The sequence below is a fragment of the Brassica napus genome, chromosome A6, assembly GCF_020379485.1.
Source record: "Brassica napus cultivar Da-Ae chromosome A6, Da-Ae, whole genome shotgun sequence".
NCBI lineage: Eukaryota > Viridiplantae > Streptophyta > Magnoliopsida > Brassicales > Brassicaceae > Brassica > Brassica napus.
In genome coordinates, this window is record NC_063439.1 from 1,213,528 (window position 1) to 1,231,194 (window position 17,667).

Genomic DNA, 17,667 nt, shown 5'->3' on the forward strand with positions numbered 1-17,667 from the left:
TTTTTAAATAAAGAAAACATAAAATATAGTAGATCACTGTAATTGGAATCCTGAGCATGGATCATGCCGTTGCACAATTCGTTCTTCATTTTATAGTGGCTTTTTATGAAGATGAAGCAAACTTTGCTTCTTATCAAAGTGTGATCTCGTTTTCTGAGCGTATGCGTATAGGATCAGAACCAGTTTTATCTATATATTTGACTTCTAATGAGGTGAAAATAATAGTTTTCGAATTGAAATATTCAACTAATTTCGGTCCTGTCGAATAGTATGTACGTACGTTGTATTCGAGAAGTGTGATCCGACGATTCTCATTTCATCCGGTTTGTTTGAGATTGATATATAAACCGAAGGCCTTATAATACTAAAGAAAACGGCAACTATGAAGCCTCTTGTCAACTTGAGTGTGGAAAAAAGGAGAAGCCTCTAGTTTGTGCGCCTGTGATTTTTCCTTTTGCAAGTTGGCTAGAGAATCGGTTTGTCATTTGCTTACGTGTCGCAGCATACCAACATCATTTGTTAATTATAAGAATTTTTGCTTTCACGAAGTCTTTGTTCATTTTTGTATTTGGTTGCAACATTTAAATATAATATCTGGGTATTAATTACATCTACATGTGTTCATTTTTGTATTTTCTATTCGAATCTAAATATAATATCTAATATTAAATTGTTCATTTTTTTTATAATAGCATTTTAATACTATAAATAAAATAACTATCAAAATGATTTATATAATTTAAATTAATTCATTATTAAACTTGCATATAAATTTTTAATTTATATTTAACACAATTATTATTATATTTAAATAATTATGAAAATTAATTTACGATTTTAGCGAAAAATCTGATTTTACCGTTTTGACAAAAAAAAACATAATTATTTTATTGGTAAAATATGATCTTGCAGTTTTCGTAGAAAATAAAATTTTACTGTTTTAATAAAAAAAATCAATTTTATGATTTTGGCAAACAAAAAAATATTTAATTTTTTATTTCAAAAAAATTTAATTTCATGGATCTGATAAAAAAACTTAATTTTATAGTTATAATAATGGAAACCACAATTTATGATTTTTGTCAAAAGAAAAGATTTTACGGTTTTTGGAAAACATCAAATTTTACAGGTTAAAAAAAAAACATAGTTTCACGGTTTAAAATATACTCCCTCCGTTTTATTAAGATAGGAGTTTAGAAAAAAATATTTGTTTCACAAAGATATACTTTTTTTATGTTTTTATATAAAAATTACAAATTTCAATAAAATTAATTGAATTTATTGAAAGACTATTGATTAGAACACATTGCAATTTGATAATTTCAAAAAACAATGCAAGATTAATGTATTTTTTTTAATCCTACTATATAAAAGGGACTAAATTCAAGGCTTTTGAGGCTATCCACCTCAGCCAAAATATTCTCATCCAAAAAGAATTAAAAATAAATATCATTTAGAAGATAATTAACTAATATAAAACTTTTGATATTTCTAAAAATTTCAAATTTGTAACTGCTAATTTATTAATAGAATCATATATCTATATTGAATTATGTTCTATTTTTAATCGTTACTTTAAGAGTAAATAAATTATTAATTTATAATATATATATAATTTATAACTTTATATTGTAGTTATAAATAAAGAGAAAATAACCGGGAAAGGTGAAGAAGCTCATATAAAATTATGTAATTAAAATGGTAAAATGGTGAATATGATGCAGTGAATCTAAGAAAATTTGTTGTACAAATTATGGTGCTTTCTTCGTCCACTATAATGATTTAAAATAATAGATATTCATATAAATAAGTCAATATTTGTTGTTTTTTTTTATAAGATGTTAAGATTATCATTTTCTGAAAGGTTACACTGATCCAAAGAGATTAGTTTGTGGAGCTAACCAAACGAGGATTATAGTGTTTACTTTGGAAAAAGTAATAGGTTGAACTATAGATGGCGTGCGTGTTTTTTCACATGGAAATCTGCACATATATTAAAATTGTAAGATTTGAATCATAGAGAAAATATAGTGTATATGACTGAAGTTGATTCATTCCGAAACTAAAGATGGCTAAAATTCTTCTTTGTCAAAATGCATAGATGTGAATCTTATATGAATAGAGTTCTCAATTGCTTATAGCAGTGTAATAAATTCCGTGTGTAAAAGAAAAAAAATGTTATATAAGTGAAAACAAAAATTATGATTTTTTTCTTGTGCCTATAGGCTCTTCGCAATTTGAAGAAGAAAGAACATATTGTGTGAAAATTTTTGGCTCGGTCAAATTTTATCGAGTTGTTTATAAAACTGTTGTTATATGATTCATGTAAATTTTCAGTGTTGATTTAAAAGCCCAAGAAAACCCATCTATACTGACTTTTTGATTTTTTCTGTGATTTAAATTTAAAAAAGATAAAACTTTCGATAAGTTATGTAAACTCAGAACAAGTAATTAACTTTAGAAAGCATTTACATGTTTCAAACTTATAATATATACATATATAATGTTTAAAATTATGTATATAAAACCTGTATAAAATGTGCTTAAATATGTTTCTCTTCTTTAATGTGTTAATTGTACTATATATAACATTATTTTAAAATTTCAAAAAGTTTATGTCACATTCAAAAACTATCAATAAAAAATATAATTCTCCATCTACAACCAGAAAAAAGAAAAACTATAAACATCTAAATTTAAATTAAGAAAAACTAACATTGGAAAAACAAAAAATTAATGTAAAAGAAACAAACCGACAAATAATATTATAACTAAAATAAATTTATAAGACACAATCCGCGCTTCGCGCGGAAAAAATCTCTAGTATGTGTAAAAACACCAAAACATCTATCTTTAAAAAATGAAGAGAGTATAATTGATATTAATTATTATTAATATATAATTTGTTATTTTATATTGTATTTAAATCTTTATAAATTTTGAGATGCAAATGTTGTATCTAAACTTTATATTTTTAGGTTTTTAGATGTTATGAAATTTTACATTTAGATACAATATTTAAATATTAATGCAACAGTCTAAAAAAACATCTGAGCATTTGCATACAGATACAACATTTAATATCATAAACAAACAGGCCTAAAAATGTTTGTTTACAATTTTTCCTCTCCAGGAAATTTACAACTCAACTGTATACGAAACATCGCAGAGATAAATTAGTGATTGGATTATTTGGAAATTTAAAAATGTTATTGTAAAAAATATTCGCAAAACTAGTTCGTTTCGTGATGTTAATTTGGTTGAAAGAGAAGGAAAAATGAAGAATAAATTAATAGATTTTCGATCTTTCTAGGAACTGCTAGCTCAAGAGTAAAGACGGTTGGTCTTGTCTCATGTTTTTCTTTGTTCAGCAATTCGTCTTAATTGACTAAGTCTACTTTTCGCAAAAATAAAATATCAAAAAGGAAAGAATCTTGTGATTATCCAGAAAAAAGGTCGTAGAAGAAACAAGAAGCTGCCCTAGGTTTCCAAATCAAAACTAGAAACTCTTAGAAACTTCTCACACACATAAACACCTCATAAATCATACAATAAAGTGAAGAAGATCCATCTTTATAAACCCACCAAGTCTTGGATTTTTCCTTCAAATTCAGAACAAGAAAACAGAATCAAGGAGATTTATCTGCTTACAGAAATGGCTTTGGCTCGTTTGGCTTTGAGAAACCTTCAACAAAAGTTGTCTTCTACCTTCATGTGTCCAAGTGGTTAAAAATGTTTGGTCGGGAACCGACATAGCCAGAGTAAGCTTAACAGATTCATGGCTAGTTCGAGTGGCGAACAAGAGGAAAAGAAGAGTACAGAAGTTAGTGTGTCTGAGAAGAAGTCCCCTAGACGGATTTTCCCCAGGAGACGTGGTCGGAAAAGTTTATGGCGTAACACTGACGATCATGACTATTTTGCTCCCGCACTAAATGGTATGATAGTATTTATATTATCAATGAAATAATAAGAAACATGAGTTTTTAAACTAAAAGTAAACCATAAGCTTTGAATATACAAACAAACACCGTAAAATAATGTTTTAAATTTAAATGTGAAAATTTGGTTTGGGTATTTATCGTCTTTCTGGAAAAATTAAAACTTGTTTTGGGTATTTCAGTGTGTTTTTAGTCTCTAGTGAACCTAGAATTGTTACGTTTCTATCTTTTATTTTTGTCTGTTTTCACATTAGTTGTAACGACTCAGGTGTAGCATATATTACTTCAATTTTCTAACAGAAAACTCTGCGTTATGCTATATGTGTTGCATTAGATCAGATGAATCTTGCGACTAATTGATTCCGCTGTAACGAAACAGGGATCTTTCCTCCGAGTCTAGGAAATGCTCTAATGCAAGCAACGGAGAACATAAACAGGATATTCGACAGTTTCGACATTAGACCATCTCAACTAATGGGTCAAGTGAAGCAGCAAGACGACTGTTACAAGCTGAGGTACGAGGTTCCAGGGCTAACCAAAGATGACGTGAAGATCACGGTAGATAATGGAATCCTAATGATTAAAGGAGAACACAAGGCGGAGGAAGAAGAAGGATCACCTGAAGAAGACGAGCACTGGTCTTCAAGGAGTTATGGTTACTACAACACGAGCTTGTCTCTGCCTGATGATGCTAAGGTTGAGGAAATCAAGGCGGAACTCAAGAACGGTGTGCTTAATGTTGTGATTCCTAGGATGGAGAAGCCAAAGAAGGATGTTCAGGAGATTTCTGTTGAGTAGAGTGACATAGTGTGGTCTATGTGATTTTGCTGTTTCGATGGAATAAGGAATAAATGTTGTATCCCTATATGTGTTTGTTGTGTGTGATTATAATAAACTATTTCTGATTTGGTAGACGAAGTTTTCAAAAGATAATGTAATCTATCTCCCAAGTGTATGAACAGTTTTTTTTTTTTGAAAAAAGGCTTTCATATTTAAATTGCAATGCTGAAAATAAAGTTACAAGGCTATGAGTTTTGACATCATAGAGATCACAAAGTAAAGCTTGGGAAAGAAAGATGATTGACAAAATCATATGGATCAAAGTGTATGAACAGACGATCAAGAGGATATATGAATACCACTAAAAGATGAGGACAAGTCATATCTAATAAGCAAGTAGAAATAGTGGCAAGTCATATCTAATAAGCAAGTAGAAATAGTGGCTGCATGGCGGGTATGCACTACCCTAGCTAGTTTCCCAAGCTAAATAATTGCTATATATAAAAATTAAAGCAGTGTTCATATTTATTCATTGTATCTTTCAAAAATCTGCCAAGAAAATGATTTATGGCAAAAGGACAACATGTTATTTTGGTTATATTTTAACAAAAACCCTTAGAATTTTTTGTAAACCTAAAATCTTGACATGATTGCTTTATATATGGGATTCTAGATGTTATTTTGGTTTAGAATCTCGATTTTGTTTAATAAATGCTATAATCATCGGGAAAAAAAACGCAAGCAAGATTTGAAAGAGGCTTGGGACGAGAAATTGATCATCTAAGTACGAAAGTCTACAAGTACGCGTCTCAGTTTGCTGATCCAAGGTCCTCCACAGAGAGGAGTGGAAAAATGGATGCTTCCAATTACAAAGATTTGATGGGAAACAAAATATTGAAATGCTTGGGAATCTTGATGAAGAGAGAGTTTGATTGGATATAAATAAATTGAAGTATTCGGTCCAGCCCTCTCAGCAACAGAATATAGTATCCTAAAATCTCTGGAAAAGCACCGTTCTATCTTGTAAAAAGCTCAAGTCGATACTCTTGTCACGGCAGTTAGATGAGATCATATGATGTGTGTCTAGACCCACCAAGCTACGCGTATCATGGCCATGGAGATGCACATGCAGAACAGATGGTTACGTATTAACATTATCAGGTAAGAATTTATGTGAAATAATGTAATGCTTCCACTTAGCTAAAGTAGTTTACCATTTCATTCAAAGTTTGTTGGTTTTATAAAACTGAGGGGGACATGAATTGTTCTCAACACAAAAGAAGTGTTGAGAAACTGGAGTTCAGTAATCTTAAAAACGAATGCTTTCAGACCTCTCAGGAGTTCTGAAGAGATCTACTTGTTCTAATTGACAACTTTTCTCTTTGTCTTTCCTAGAGAGATTTTCATGAACGTACGTACGCCTTATATTTATAAGTAAATTGCAACACTTCTTTGTCCTGGATGTTCTTGAAAATGTACCACTTGTTGTTGTCTCAGGTGATTGTTTCATCTTACAGTGAAATTACTGCCTTGATCCACAGGTTTCTATAGTTGATCACGTTAAACAGGCTCTATTACTGATTGTGTTTATGATTAGTTTTATCATGTCGTGATCTTTGAATCCAATTGTAAGCTTACATCTCTTTCTATTACCATATTTGTACGGCCGTAAATGATGTAGCACTTCCATCTTCGTATATTGAGGAATTCAGGTATGATTTTACACCTAGCTTGAGGATTTAGTTGTTATCACTTCTTAATGTTCTTATGGCTGCAGCTGAAAATATTAGGTGTTATAAGGTTATCCCTGAGATATACACATTTGAATTTGTTTCAGTAGCCTTAGCATAAGTTCTTGTGGAAATATTATAAGCACTTTGAAACGTCTCTTTATCTAGTGATAAGGTTGTTTAGTCCATTACAGTTGTGCTAATCTCACCCCAAAGATGTGATGGTCCCGGTTCGGACTTTTAGCTTGTCGTTATAATTACTGCCGGTAACTTTCGCCACTTACTTATTCTCTCTGTAAGTTGGATATGATTTATTCAAAGCCAATGGAAGATTAGTAAGCGTGTATGAAAGTATATGAATTAATTAAATTTTTAATCTAATTCTAACAAGCAAACTTCCCAGCATCTAAAGATCTTCACAGACAATAAAAACTTGTAATTAATTACAGTTGTTTAAAACAATGCAAGATTTATTGACAATTTTTAATTGCATATTCACCAAGGAGCCTTAAGGAAATTTGATTAGTTGTCACGATTCATCATCAACAGGTCATAAAAAGCAAAACTTTAAAATAAACTAGGACGGGTCCGCGCTACGCGCGGAATGTGACTTACTTGTTAGCATCAAATATATTTTTTTTGAAAGTTTTTTTATGTTCATTTGGTTTATGTTAAGCGATCAGTTTTGTCTACACCAAATTTCTAAACAATTGACAATAATATTAACTCATACTTTTTGTTGTTTTTTTTGTTAAGAAACCTTGTTTGCTTAATAAAAAATATCATAAAAATAGAAGGCTCATTTTCATTTTTGAATGATTTTCTATCATCATAATAATCAGTAAATAATATTAAATTAATGGGAATTATATTTGAGATTGAATGTATAGATTATGAATTATCTTATTTAAAAAAAAAATCTATTGGTTTTAGTTAATAAGAACAATAAATAATTGCTTCACGGTAAAAAGTATTTTTAAATTGACGTAGATTGTATTAAAACATTTATTAAATGAACTATACCATCCAAAGTGATTAGAACATTTTTTAACAATATTATTATTCAGTTTCAGAGTAGAATTAGTGACTTTTAAAAATATTCTATTACCTTCTCTTTTTTTTTCTTTTCATTAGTTTTACTGAGTAATCTATTTTTTAAAAAATTTTACAATAATTTTATTATGGAAAAAAAATATAAATTAGAATATAATATAGGTATGATGTTAAAAAGATATCATGTGCTATAATTTTGGATGAAGTTACATTCATTTATTGAATCATTATGTGTTATATAATTGTTGTTTTATTTTGTTTTTTTGTGTGTTTGTATTTTTTTAATCTTTGTTGGTTTGATGCTTATATTTAAACATAGGGGTGAATTTTTGTATATTATGTTTTGAAATTCGTTGATTGCTTGGTGGGTTTAATGTTTCTTTGTTATGACTGTGATGCATGGGTTATTTTTGTATGTTGTGGTATTTCTATGTTACAACGTTGATGCATCATCGCAAGGAATTATTATATGATTACGGTTGAAGGTTTAATTTTTATAATCCAAGTTTGAGTTTGTATGACCAAATTTTGTTTGATAAACTAAGCTAAGATCCGTGTATATTATTAAATTAAGGTACTGGAAACATTCAAAGTTTAACAGAATAGGGATAATTATAAAAGAAATTCAGAATTAAAAACCTGGCACATAAATTAAAAACCAAACAAACATCCCACAGGCTTCTTCTGTCTAAAATTAAAAAGTAAATAAATTTCTATGGAACATGTTAAGGTAGAGGGATGTTTGATATTCTTAATCAAAATTTACTTTCTCTTTTAAAGAAAAATCTAAATTTACTTTCTCATATGGCCACTATTACGAAAATCTTTGATGCCAATCATGAAAAAACACATTAAATATGTAAGACCACTTGATATGTTTAGACTAACAATTTTTTTAATGTGCTATTTCACTTGCAGGACATAAAAATGAAAACAAATAACACAGTCGTCGAAACTTTAAATTTTTAGTGGGCTCTCGACAAAGGGCTGGTCCCATCAGCCATATCTAACCAGGGAAAAAGTCTTCAAGCGTGGGTTTGCCACTTAGGTACTGCTCAAACTGGTTTGGAGACCACTTCCATAACTATTTTCTCAGTTTCCACATGATCAATTATCTGCGGCATATATCACACGGAAGCAAATATCACTTAAAGTAAACATGAATATGTTCTCAATGAAGCTTCAAAATGACCAGTAGGAGAGTAGAGTATATTTTTCTCTGAGCCTGAACCAAGTCTTTTGCTTTTATCATTCCTTGGAAAGTTTCAACTTTGGACAATAGCTCAAACAGTATATACAAAAATGGAATACATAGCATTGATTTGAATGAAAAAGATGATACATTTTTAGATTGAAAGTGAGTTGAACTAACCTGTTTTCCAATCTCGCTGCTAATGGTTCCATCTTTGATTGGAGCGAGCTATCGGCAGAAATCCACATCTCCAAGAAGCCGGGTTAACCGAGATAAATCCTATGAAGCCATCACGAAATCAGAATGATCCTCTGCGATTTCACGGCTGTTGCAATGTAGTCTCCTGTAGCAAGGTTACCATAATAGCTTAATTTAGCTAGAAAAAGCAGACCCTTACCACAAAGCAAAACCCTTCAACCATAGTGCCCAAAACATATTTGTAACAATGAAAGAATCAATGATATTTTAGTGAAGACTAAAGTGATATAGAAATATAACCTTCGACTTGAGGCCAGGGCCATCCAAGATTCATGCCTCACGGACCTGATATTATGATAGCGTTTATACTACCAGCCCACTCTAATATCTTAAAGACGCCTCTGCAAATAAATTACAACATATAAATTTTGATGAAAACTTGAAAATACATCAATGAAAGACAACAATAAGTGAAATAACGTGGAAAACTTACCCTGCATACTGCATAGTGACAGTGTCACCACTGTCTGCTAACTTGCGATCCTCAAATATGAGAAAATTATTCTGCTCAGTGATCACAAATATAACTGGAACAATATAAGTAATGTAGGACTTTAGTATAGCATAAGATTCATGTTTTTGTATCCAAGGCGAAAAATAGATTTGTAAAGATGTAAGTAACATTACCGCAGAGTTTGGAACAAAAGTCAAAGATCACTTAACATAAAATCAGACTGAATTAAAAACCAATGCTCTGACCTTTCCTTGAACACTAACCCGTTTGTCCTTTAGAAACTTGACAAAGTTCGCTTCCCCTCCCTCTTCGATCTTCCCATTCAGATTGGAAACCGATGATCATCACATTGCTCATCTTCTGCAAGGCGCTGGCGATCTGCCTGCCGAGCTCCGCTAAAACCATCTTCGCTGCTGGGGGATTCGACTAAGATCGAGAGAGAAAGGATCGGGATTGAGGAATTAGGGTTTTGATTCAGAGATCTTTCATCAGCGATTTGACTCAGCTCCCTCACTTCCTGGTACAATCTCATCCAGTCTTTCGATTGAAACGAAGTTCAATAGTCGGAGACGATCAAAACAAAGAACATTAGGTTTTGGAGCAGTGCTGACGTGGCAAAAAAAATATCTTTCTATTGGTTGATTTTTTGATCCTATGTGGACACCTTCTTTGTTGAGTATATCCTCCTTTTATTATAGGTTAGATAATACCTACCTTATTTAAAAAAATAATATATTATAACCAACCATAATTATATGCAGATATGCACAATCATTGACGCCAGTATATATATATTCCTTTTTTCAAATTAAAAACAGCTAGACAGGACCAAATTCAAAGGCAAGAAGATTTGATACCAAAAAATAAATGTTTCTCTTCTTCAAGAAGTAAAGGTCATAAAAAAAACGGAGTTTGAGTACCAAAGGAGTTTCCTTTGCTTAACTGTTACATTCTCCAGGAAATAAAGACGGTACCTTTGCTTCTCTCCGGCAAAAAAAAAAAGATTGTTTTCGTTTGTGGGTTTGTTCAAAGATGCGATTTTTTAGTTGCTTCTGTTGTGGAAAAGAGTTTGATCGGTAAGTATTGAGTTTATCTTTGATGGGTTCTTCCGAAAGTTTCTTCCTTTTGGAGATTAGAAGCCTATTCATGTTCAAAAATCTCTTCTTTAGTGCTCTAGTGTTGTGTTGGATTAGCTTTCAGTTTGAGAAGGGAACAGGCAAAGAAACTAATGTTTTGTTTTTTGTTTGATGTCAAAAGGAAAAAGAATGTGAAGACTGAGCAGCCATCATGGAGGGAGTTTACATTAAAAGAACTCCACTCAGCAACAAACAGTTTTAATTATGACAACAAACTGGGTGAAGGTCGGTTTGGTAGTGTCTATTGGGGTCACCTAGCTGATGGATCTCAAGTAATGAGTCTGTTCTTGTCGTGGAAGCATTGTGTTAATTGGTCTCTTTGATATTAATGTTTAATAATGAGTTCTTGTTGTTGTTGTTGTTCTGTAGATTGCAGTTAAGAGGTTGAAGGCTAGCAGAGAAGAGATAAGTTTTGCTGTAGAAGTCAACATTCTAGGCGGTACTCGCCACAAGAATCTACTGACAGCACGAGGCTACTGTGCAGAAGGACAAGAACGGATCATTGTATATGAGTACATGCCAAATTCGAGCTTGTTCTCGCATCTTCATTCATCTGAGCCGCTTCTTGACTGGACTAAGCGGATGAAAATTGCAGTAACCTCTGCTCAGGCTATAGCGTAAGTCTTCAGGATCAAGATAGTTTATATGTATTGGTAATATCTACTTATTATTGTCCGGGACTTTGTGGTCGGGTGTTAAGGGGATGCTAACACGTTTCAGGTTTGATCCACCTGTTGATTATCGTTTTTTTTCATTTGTACAGCTACTTACACCATCATGCAACACCTCGAATAGTCCACGGAGATGTGAGAGCAAGCAATGTGCTGCTAGATTCTGAGTTTGAAGCTCGTGTTACTGATTTTGGATATGGTAAGCTGATGCCAGAGGAAGATGGAGCTTCTAAAGCCAACAACACTGGTTATCTCTCACCGGAGTGTGTTGAATCAGGTAGAGGATCATCTATGGGAGATGTGTATAGTTTTGGTGTTCTTTTGCTGGAACTGGTTACTGGTAAGAGACCTATAGAGAGGCTAAACCAGACGATCAAACGGGGTATTACCGAATGGGTTTTACCTCTGGTGTACGAGAAGAAGTATGGTGAAATTGTGGATCAGAGGCTGAATGGGAAGTATGTTGATAAGGAGCTGAAAAAGGTAGTTTTGGTAGGGCTAATGTGTGCCCAGAGTGAGCCAGAGAAGAGACCTACAATGTCTGAGGTTGTGGAGATGCTTATGAATGAGTCTAAGGAGAAAATGGCTTATCTTGAAGGTATTCCACTCTTCAACAAAAACAATGGAGGAGAAGCTGTAGATAAAAGCTCAGAGATTCTTTCATAAGAGAAAGATCATCAGAAAAAAAAGGACAGAGATAGATTAATTATATGTTATTTGATTCTCACAAAAAATTTTTTCTAAGAATTTGGTTTTGGTTTTCTTCAGTTTCAACATTTGATTTTAATCGTTCATGGTTTGATAGTTGAGAGTTTGTAAAGGAGTGTAATGGAGTACATACTTGGTCTTTATGAGAAAGCATCATAAAGATTTGGTTACTGTGACATTAAGAACATCCCCAACATGTTACACACAAGTTCCAACATATTATAAGGTAGGCATGGGTGTCCAGATTTCGGTTCGGTTCCAGTTTGTTTTTTTTTTAGCTTTTTCAGTTTAAAAAGATAGGAATCACTCATTTTTTGTTTAGTTTTTTTCGGGTAAAACTGGCTAATATCCTATAACAATCCGGTTTTTTTTTTTTTTTTTTTGTTAATTGTGGAGAGTTTGGGAAAAAATCAAAATTTTGGATTAAGTATCAGGTAATTCAGATAGATTTAAATATTTTGAAGTTAAACTATTTGGTTAATACGTTTTTTGGCTAATTCAAATAATTTTAAATATTACAGATAAAAATATTTGGGTGTTTTGTTTTTTCGGGTATTTTGGTTTATAAGTAGCATTTTTTAAAAAAAAAATACGGTAATTTTTAAAACCAAATTTAATTAATATTTTAGGTATATAATATATGTTTAGATATTAGGTATTCAGTTCTCGGTTAGATTCCAGTTCATATTCAACGGAAATATATGAACTGTTCGGTTATTTGTGAGTTTCGGTCTAATTTAAGATTCGTTTTCAGATTCGGTTTTTGATTCTCGGTTTATATGCCAAGACCTATTACAATTACAAGGTATGCAAAAGGTTTTTATGGATTATTGGAAGCTTATTTTATTAGAAATCTGAAATAAACATTATTTGTTTTCCCCTCTATATCTCTCTCTCCTGATATAATCAACACACAAAGTCTGAAACAGAACATAAAGACAAAGTAGAAAACAATAACCAACAAGAGCTCTAGACTTGCTCTAAAGACAAACAAAGAATCTCAACTGTTCTCTAAAGAGAACTAAGAAACTTAACCCATATTATCTCTGCACTCTGCGTTGCCTCTCTCGCAAACTCCTCAGCTGCTTGCTCGTCTTTAGCCTTCCTTACAGCTCCATGATACTCTTCATAGGCCTCAGAAGCATCAACAAGAAGATGAGAAAGACCTTTCACAATCCCCTTAAACTTCACATCAACAGACTCTCTCTCAGTTTCAAGCTTCTTCAACAGTTTCTTGATCGCAAAGATTCTAACGTACAAGGCGTCTCCTCTTTGAGCAAGCTTCTTAGCCTCTTCGAAGTTAGCGTCCACGAAGATCTGCTTCTCCATGGAAGTCTCTTTGAGCATTGTGGCTCTTGCCTTTGCCATGTGGACTCTCTCAGAAGCTTCAAGTCCTTCTTTTATGACGTTTCCGTATTTAGCTAACCTAGAAATGTAACTGATGGGAGCTGAGCTTAGCTCTTCGAAAGTTGCAGCCATAAGGAGAATGCTCTCAAAATCTTGGCGTGTCACGAGCTGACGAGCGGTTAAGCCACGAAGCTCTCTCAGTTTAGCTCTAAGGCTCTCTACAGTCTCTGATGTGGCTGCTGATTCACTTGTGGATGAAGTGTGCACACTATGAGATTCCTTTTCTTTCCTGTGATTCTCAACTAGCTGAGTCAAAGACTTTGTTAGACTAGAAGAAGTCTCTGTGCCCTGAAAAAATTATGAAAACGTTACAGGAATCAGAGAAGTTTGAGATTAAATATTGTTACTATTATAGTTTTCTTGTTACGCAAGAAAGGTCAGAAACAAGTCTCTTATACTTTCTTGCGGATCAAGAAAAGGTCAGAAAACAAAACCTGGAGTGAAGATTCTTCAGTGAGGATCTCTTCTATGCTATATTTTGTTGATATAGCGATTGAAGCATCTTCGTCTTGCTTTAAACCAGCTTTGTCTTGATTAAAACAGCCACAGACACCTGACTGTCCTAGTCCAAGAGACTCTAATGCAATACTATGTTTCTTTGCAGCTGTGAGAACATGAACTGTCTTAGAAATTTGGCTGAGACAATCATTGAAACAGAAGAGATAAAGAGTTTTGATTGTGTCTTACATCCTTCTTTATTAGCATTTGTGCTAAAGCCACTTCGAGCTTCTGCAGAACAAGAATGTAAAATCAGACACACTGTCTTTGCTTAGGAGAGAGTACTAATATAATCTTGAAGTACCTTCGAATTCGCGTTCGATCTCTTCCAACATTATCTTTCTCTTAGATGCTGAAACAAGAATTCATACAGAGTTTCAAAACTTTCATGAGAAGGATGCAAAGAGAAGAAAAGGGATTAGAGATCAGTTTACCTTGTTCTTCAGTGTACTTAGATTCATCATCTTTGATCTGTTTAAGACCTCCAATGGCAGCTGCAAGTAGAATATTGAACATGTTCAAGATTTCATCTGAAGCATATGAACTAATCTAGATAGATACCTTCAAATTCACGTTCCATCTCTTCAAGCATAGTCTTCCTCTTTGCAGCTGTAACAATATGTAAGTAACTCACTATCACTGCCTTCAGTGAAATCAGTAGAATAAAGGATGAAATCACTTACATTGTTCTTCACTGTCACTGCCTTCAGTTAAATAATTAAGTTTTTTTGTAGCAGCTACAAGTTTTAGAGAGAAACAGAATCTTAGGATGAAACATAGAGACTTAAGAGATGAGATAAAAAAAATGTTATGTCAATGTACCTTCAAACTCACGTTCCATTTCTTCTACTACACTGTTTCTCTTTGCAGCTGAGATAACAATAAAATAAAAGAAAGATAAGTCTCACAATATCTTAGGAGAGAAAACAAGAAGCAAAGATACTTACATTGTTCATCATCTTCAGTGAAATCATTTAGCTGCTTAAGATCACGTGTAGCAGCTGCAAGTAGACACATTCTTAGCATAACATTCTTCATGTTTAGTTTTATTTCAATTGATATAATGATACCTTCAAATTCACGTTCAATCTCGTCAAGCATACTTTGCCTCTTTGCAGCTGTAACAATACATGAAAACTCTTCTCAGATTGCATGAAGAGGGGAAATAAAAGCAGAACTTAAGAGAAGAGTACTTTACTTTGTTCTGTGTCTTCACTCGAACCATCAACTTGAAGTTGCTTAAGGCTCTCTGTAGCAGCTGTAAGTATAAATGAATAGACAAGACTCTCAGATAATACTCAATGCTGTGATATGAACTTAGTTAATGATATATGGGACAAAAACACACAGAAACATATTCTTAACTTCTTTTTTTTTGAAACACACAACTTTCTTGCTGAAAATTAAAAAAATTTCAAGACATTTAGAGAGGTATGCTTACCTTCGAATTCTCGTTCAATCTCTTCCAGCACACTTAGTCTCTTTGCAGCTGCAGAAAGACATAGAATCATCTTCAGAGACAATGGATCAGAGAAAACTAAAAGGGATCATGAGACTTTACATTGTTCTTCATCATCTTTGCTTCCGGTAGAATCAGAAACCTTTAGTTCTTCAAGGCCTTCAACAGCAGCTGCAAGGAAAAGAATAAAACAGACAAACACACATAAAAAAACTCTTAGATGATACTCACATTCTTCTCATATACTATGAACAAAGATTAATGGTGTCTCAAGAAACCTTCAAACTCGCGTTCAATAGCTTCAAGCATGCTTTTTCTCTTTGCAGCTGTAACAACACACACAAAAACATTTACAAAATGCTTAAACGGATACAAAGGATCAGAGCAGATAATGAAGAGGTTTATTACATTGTTCTTCGTCAAGCTTGTTCCCAGTGAAGTCATTAACCTTTAGTTGTTCAAGATCTTTTGTAGCAGCTACAAGTTAGGTAATGAAACAGAACACAATTCAAACTCTATTAGATTCAAAACTTAATCCACCAAAAAACTGAAGAGTCATTTGAAGACAGGTCTCAAAGAGAATATACTTTCAAATTCGCGTTCGATCTCTTCCAGCAAACTATGTTTCTTTGCAGCTGTAATAAAGACACCAATGTTGCCTTAGTGAAGGATACAATTGGATCACACAAACAAAAAGTCAGTGAGGAAGAGTTTGTTACATTGTTGCTCATTAATTCCTTCACTTAATTCATCAGTCTTTATTTGTTCCAAACTTGCTGATGAAGCAGCTGCAAGTAAGAGAAGCATCAAAATACAAAGTTATAAGTGAGGGTTATAGGAACTAACTATAAGCTATGGATAGCATCTCTGAGATACCTTCAAAATCGCGTTCGATGTCTTCCAACATCTTCTGTCTCTGTGCAGCTGAAACAAACATAGCAACTAAGTCAGTAAAAGAAAAATTAATCTTGAACAAACAAAAGGATTCATAAAAACTAGTCTAGAAGAGAAAATATTTTCATACATAATACTTCATCATATTTGGATTCAGCATTAACATCAGCGGATCCAGCTTGGTTAAGACCATTGAGATGAGCTGCAATTAATCAAGATCACTTTAAGGTTCTTTCTTGATTCAAAACCCTGACACTTTTAACACTAAGAGAGATCATCAAAACCCTAAATTACCTTCAATTTCAAGTTCTATGTCATCCAACAGACTCGAATTTTTAACACTTTCATCACTCACTCCTCCAACCTAAGCACAAAAGAAGACAAAAAGCACCTTAAGTCTACAGTGACCTAACTTTGCAGAAATCTTTTAAGGCAGATTCATCAAGATCCAAAACTCCTAACCTCAGATTCATCTGATAGAGACAGAGAAATAGTGTTCTTATCAGTCGCTGTAGTGTTCTTCTGGTTCTCACTCTGAATACTTGCAGCTGAAGACACACACACACACACACACACACACACACACACACACACCACACACACACACACACACACACACACACACACACACACACAAGTAGAAGCTGTCATAAAGAACAAAACAGATTCAAGAAAAGAAGAGACGGAGAGAGATCTTACACTGATCTTCCTTGCCTTGAAGAGCATTGACACTATCTGCAATTGAAGAAAACAATTAATTCAAAAAACCAGAAAAGAAGGACACTTTGATGATTCTGAGGCCTTCCTTACCTTGGTACTCACGTTCGATTAGATCCAGATGACTCAACCTACTAGCAGCACCATCATCCTAAGTATATTACCAAATGCATCAGTTAGTTCTGTCATTTTAGTTAAGGTTGAAAGAGAAAAAGAGAAAAAAACACTTTTTTTTTGGTTCTTACCTGACAAGAAACGCCATGGAAACTCGAAAGAACAAGACACAGAGACAAACCCAGCGCGAGAAAATTCATTCTTATGGCGGATATTTCCATTACAAGACACAGTGTTCTAAAGCTTGAAGAAGCATATGGTGTGTGGAAACGTTTTTAAAAAGAAACAGTTGTAACTAACTCAAACGTTGGTTTCATATTTATCTCATGGCTCGTCTAGGGAACTCATAATGCGTGTGGTAAAACTTATGCAGATGTAAAATTTCTTTAATTTCTTTACTAGCGTTAAAAGTGTGTTCCTCTCGACAGACACCGGCCAATTTAGTCAAAGAAAAAAGTTCAAGCAGCTTATCCAATTGTGTCTTCGGATTTGATGTGATGGTTTTTAACTTTAGATTAACTATTGTGTCGTCGCATTCAAGAGCGGACAAATAATACCGATGGAAGGTCATTTCAACGTGGAACATATGTGTGGATGTCTAACTAATTTACTACTTAGACATGAATGAGTAACGCATTAATAGACTACCTACAATTGA

The 17,667-nt window shown here is 33.1% G+C and overlaps 3 protein-coding genes and 1 long non-coding RNA gene across 5 annotated transcripts; 2 read left to right on the forward strand and 2 right to left on the reverse strand.

Annotated features, from left to right (window-relative positions):
* The first annotated feature begins 2,948 nt into the window (after positions 1–2,948).
* Positions 2,949–4,850, forward strand: LOC106376590 (26.5 kDa heat shock protein, mitochondrial). The gene is made up of 2 exons (XM_013816680.3): positions 2,949–3,935; positions 4,318–4,850. The coding sequence occupies exons 1-2, from the start codon at positions 3,779–3,781 to the stop codon at positions 4,734–4,736; spliced, it is 576 nt and encodes a 191-aa protein (XP_013672134.1). The 5' UTR covers positions 2,949–3,778; the 3' UTR covers positions 4,737–4,850.
* A 3,463-nt stretch (positions 4,851–8,313) lies between these two features.
* LOC106447389 lies at positions 8,314–10,049 on the reverse strand. The gene is made up of 4 exons (XR_001288978.3): positions 9,385–10,049; positions 9,192–9,292; positions 8,874–9,036; positions 8,314–8,616 (listed from the first exon to the last, which is right to left on the reverse strand). It is a non-coding gene; the product is annotated as an uncharacterized LOC106447389 (long non-coding RNA).
* Positions 10,050–10,208: 159 nt separating this feature from the next.
* LOC106376585 (PTI1-like tyrosine-protein kinase At3g15890) lies at positions 10,209–12,098 on the forward strand. Its single transcript, XM_013816677.3, has 4 exons — positions 10,209–10,481; positions 10,663–10,813; positions 10,911–11,158; positions 11,305–12,098. The coding sequence occupies exons 1-4, from the start codon at positions 10,438–10,440 to the stop codon at positions 11,876–11,878; spliced, it is 1,017 nt and encodes a 338-aa protein (XP_013672131.1). The 5' UTR covers positions 10,209–10,437; the 3' UTR covers positions 11,879–12,098.
* Positions 12,099–12,747: 649 nt separating this feature from the next.
* LOC106447379 (TSK-associating protein 1) lies at positions 12,748–17,424 on the reverse strand. Of its 2 annotated transcripts, XM_048781778.1 has the most exons (24): positions 17,141–17,423; positions 16,989–17,046; positions 16,878–16,913; positions 16,641–16,726; positions 16,473–16,542; positions 16,309–16,380; positions 16,161–16,208; positions 16,004–16,072; positions 15,872–15,919; positions 15,693–15,761; positions 15,563–15,610; positions 15,387–15,455; positions 15,267–15,314; positions 15,024–15,083; positions 14,896–14,943; positions 14,773–14,826; positions 14,648–14,695; positions 14,509–14,562; positions 14,387–14,434; positions 14,260–14,319; positions 14,130–14,177; positions 14,015–14,056; positions 13,762–13,931; positions 12,748–13,615 (listed from the first exon to the last, which is right to left on the reverse strand). In XM_048781778.1, the coding sequence occupies exons 1-24, from the start codon at positions 17,228–17,230 to the stop codon at positions 12,932–12,934; spliced, it is 2,127 nt and encodes a 708-aa protein (XP_048637735.1). In that variant the 5' UTR covers positions 17,231–17,423; the 3' UTR covers positions 12,748–12,931. The 2 variants fall into 2 exon arrangements, with proteins under 2 accessions (XP_048637735.1, XP_048637736.1); XM_048781779.1 differs by lacking the exons at positions 15,387–15,455; positions 15,563–15,610 and having other exon boundaries at positions 17,141–17,424.
* Positions 17,425–17,667: the final 243 nt, after the last annotated feature.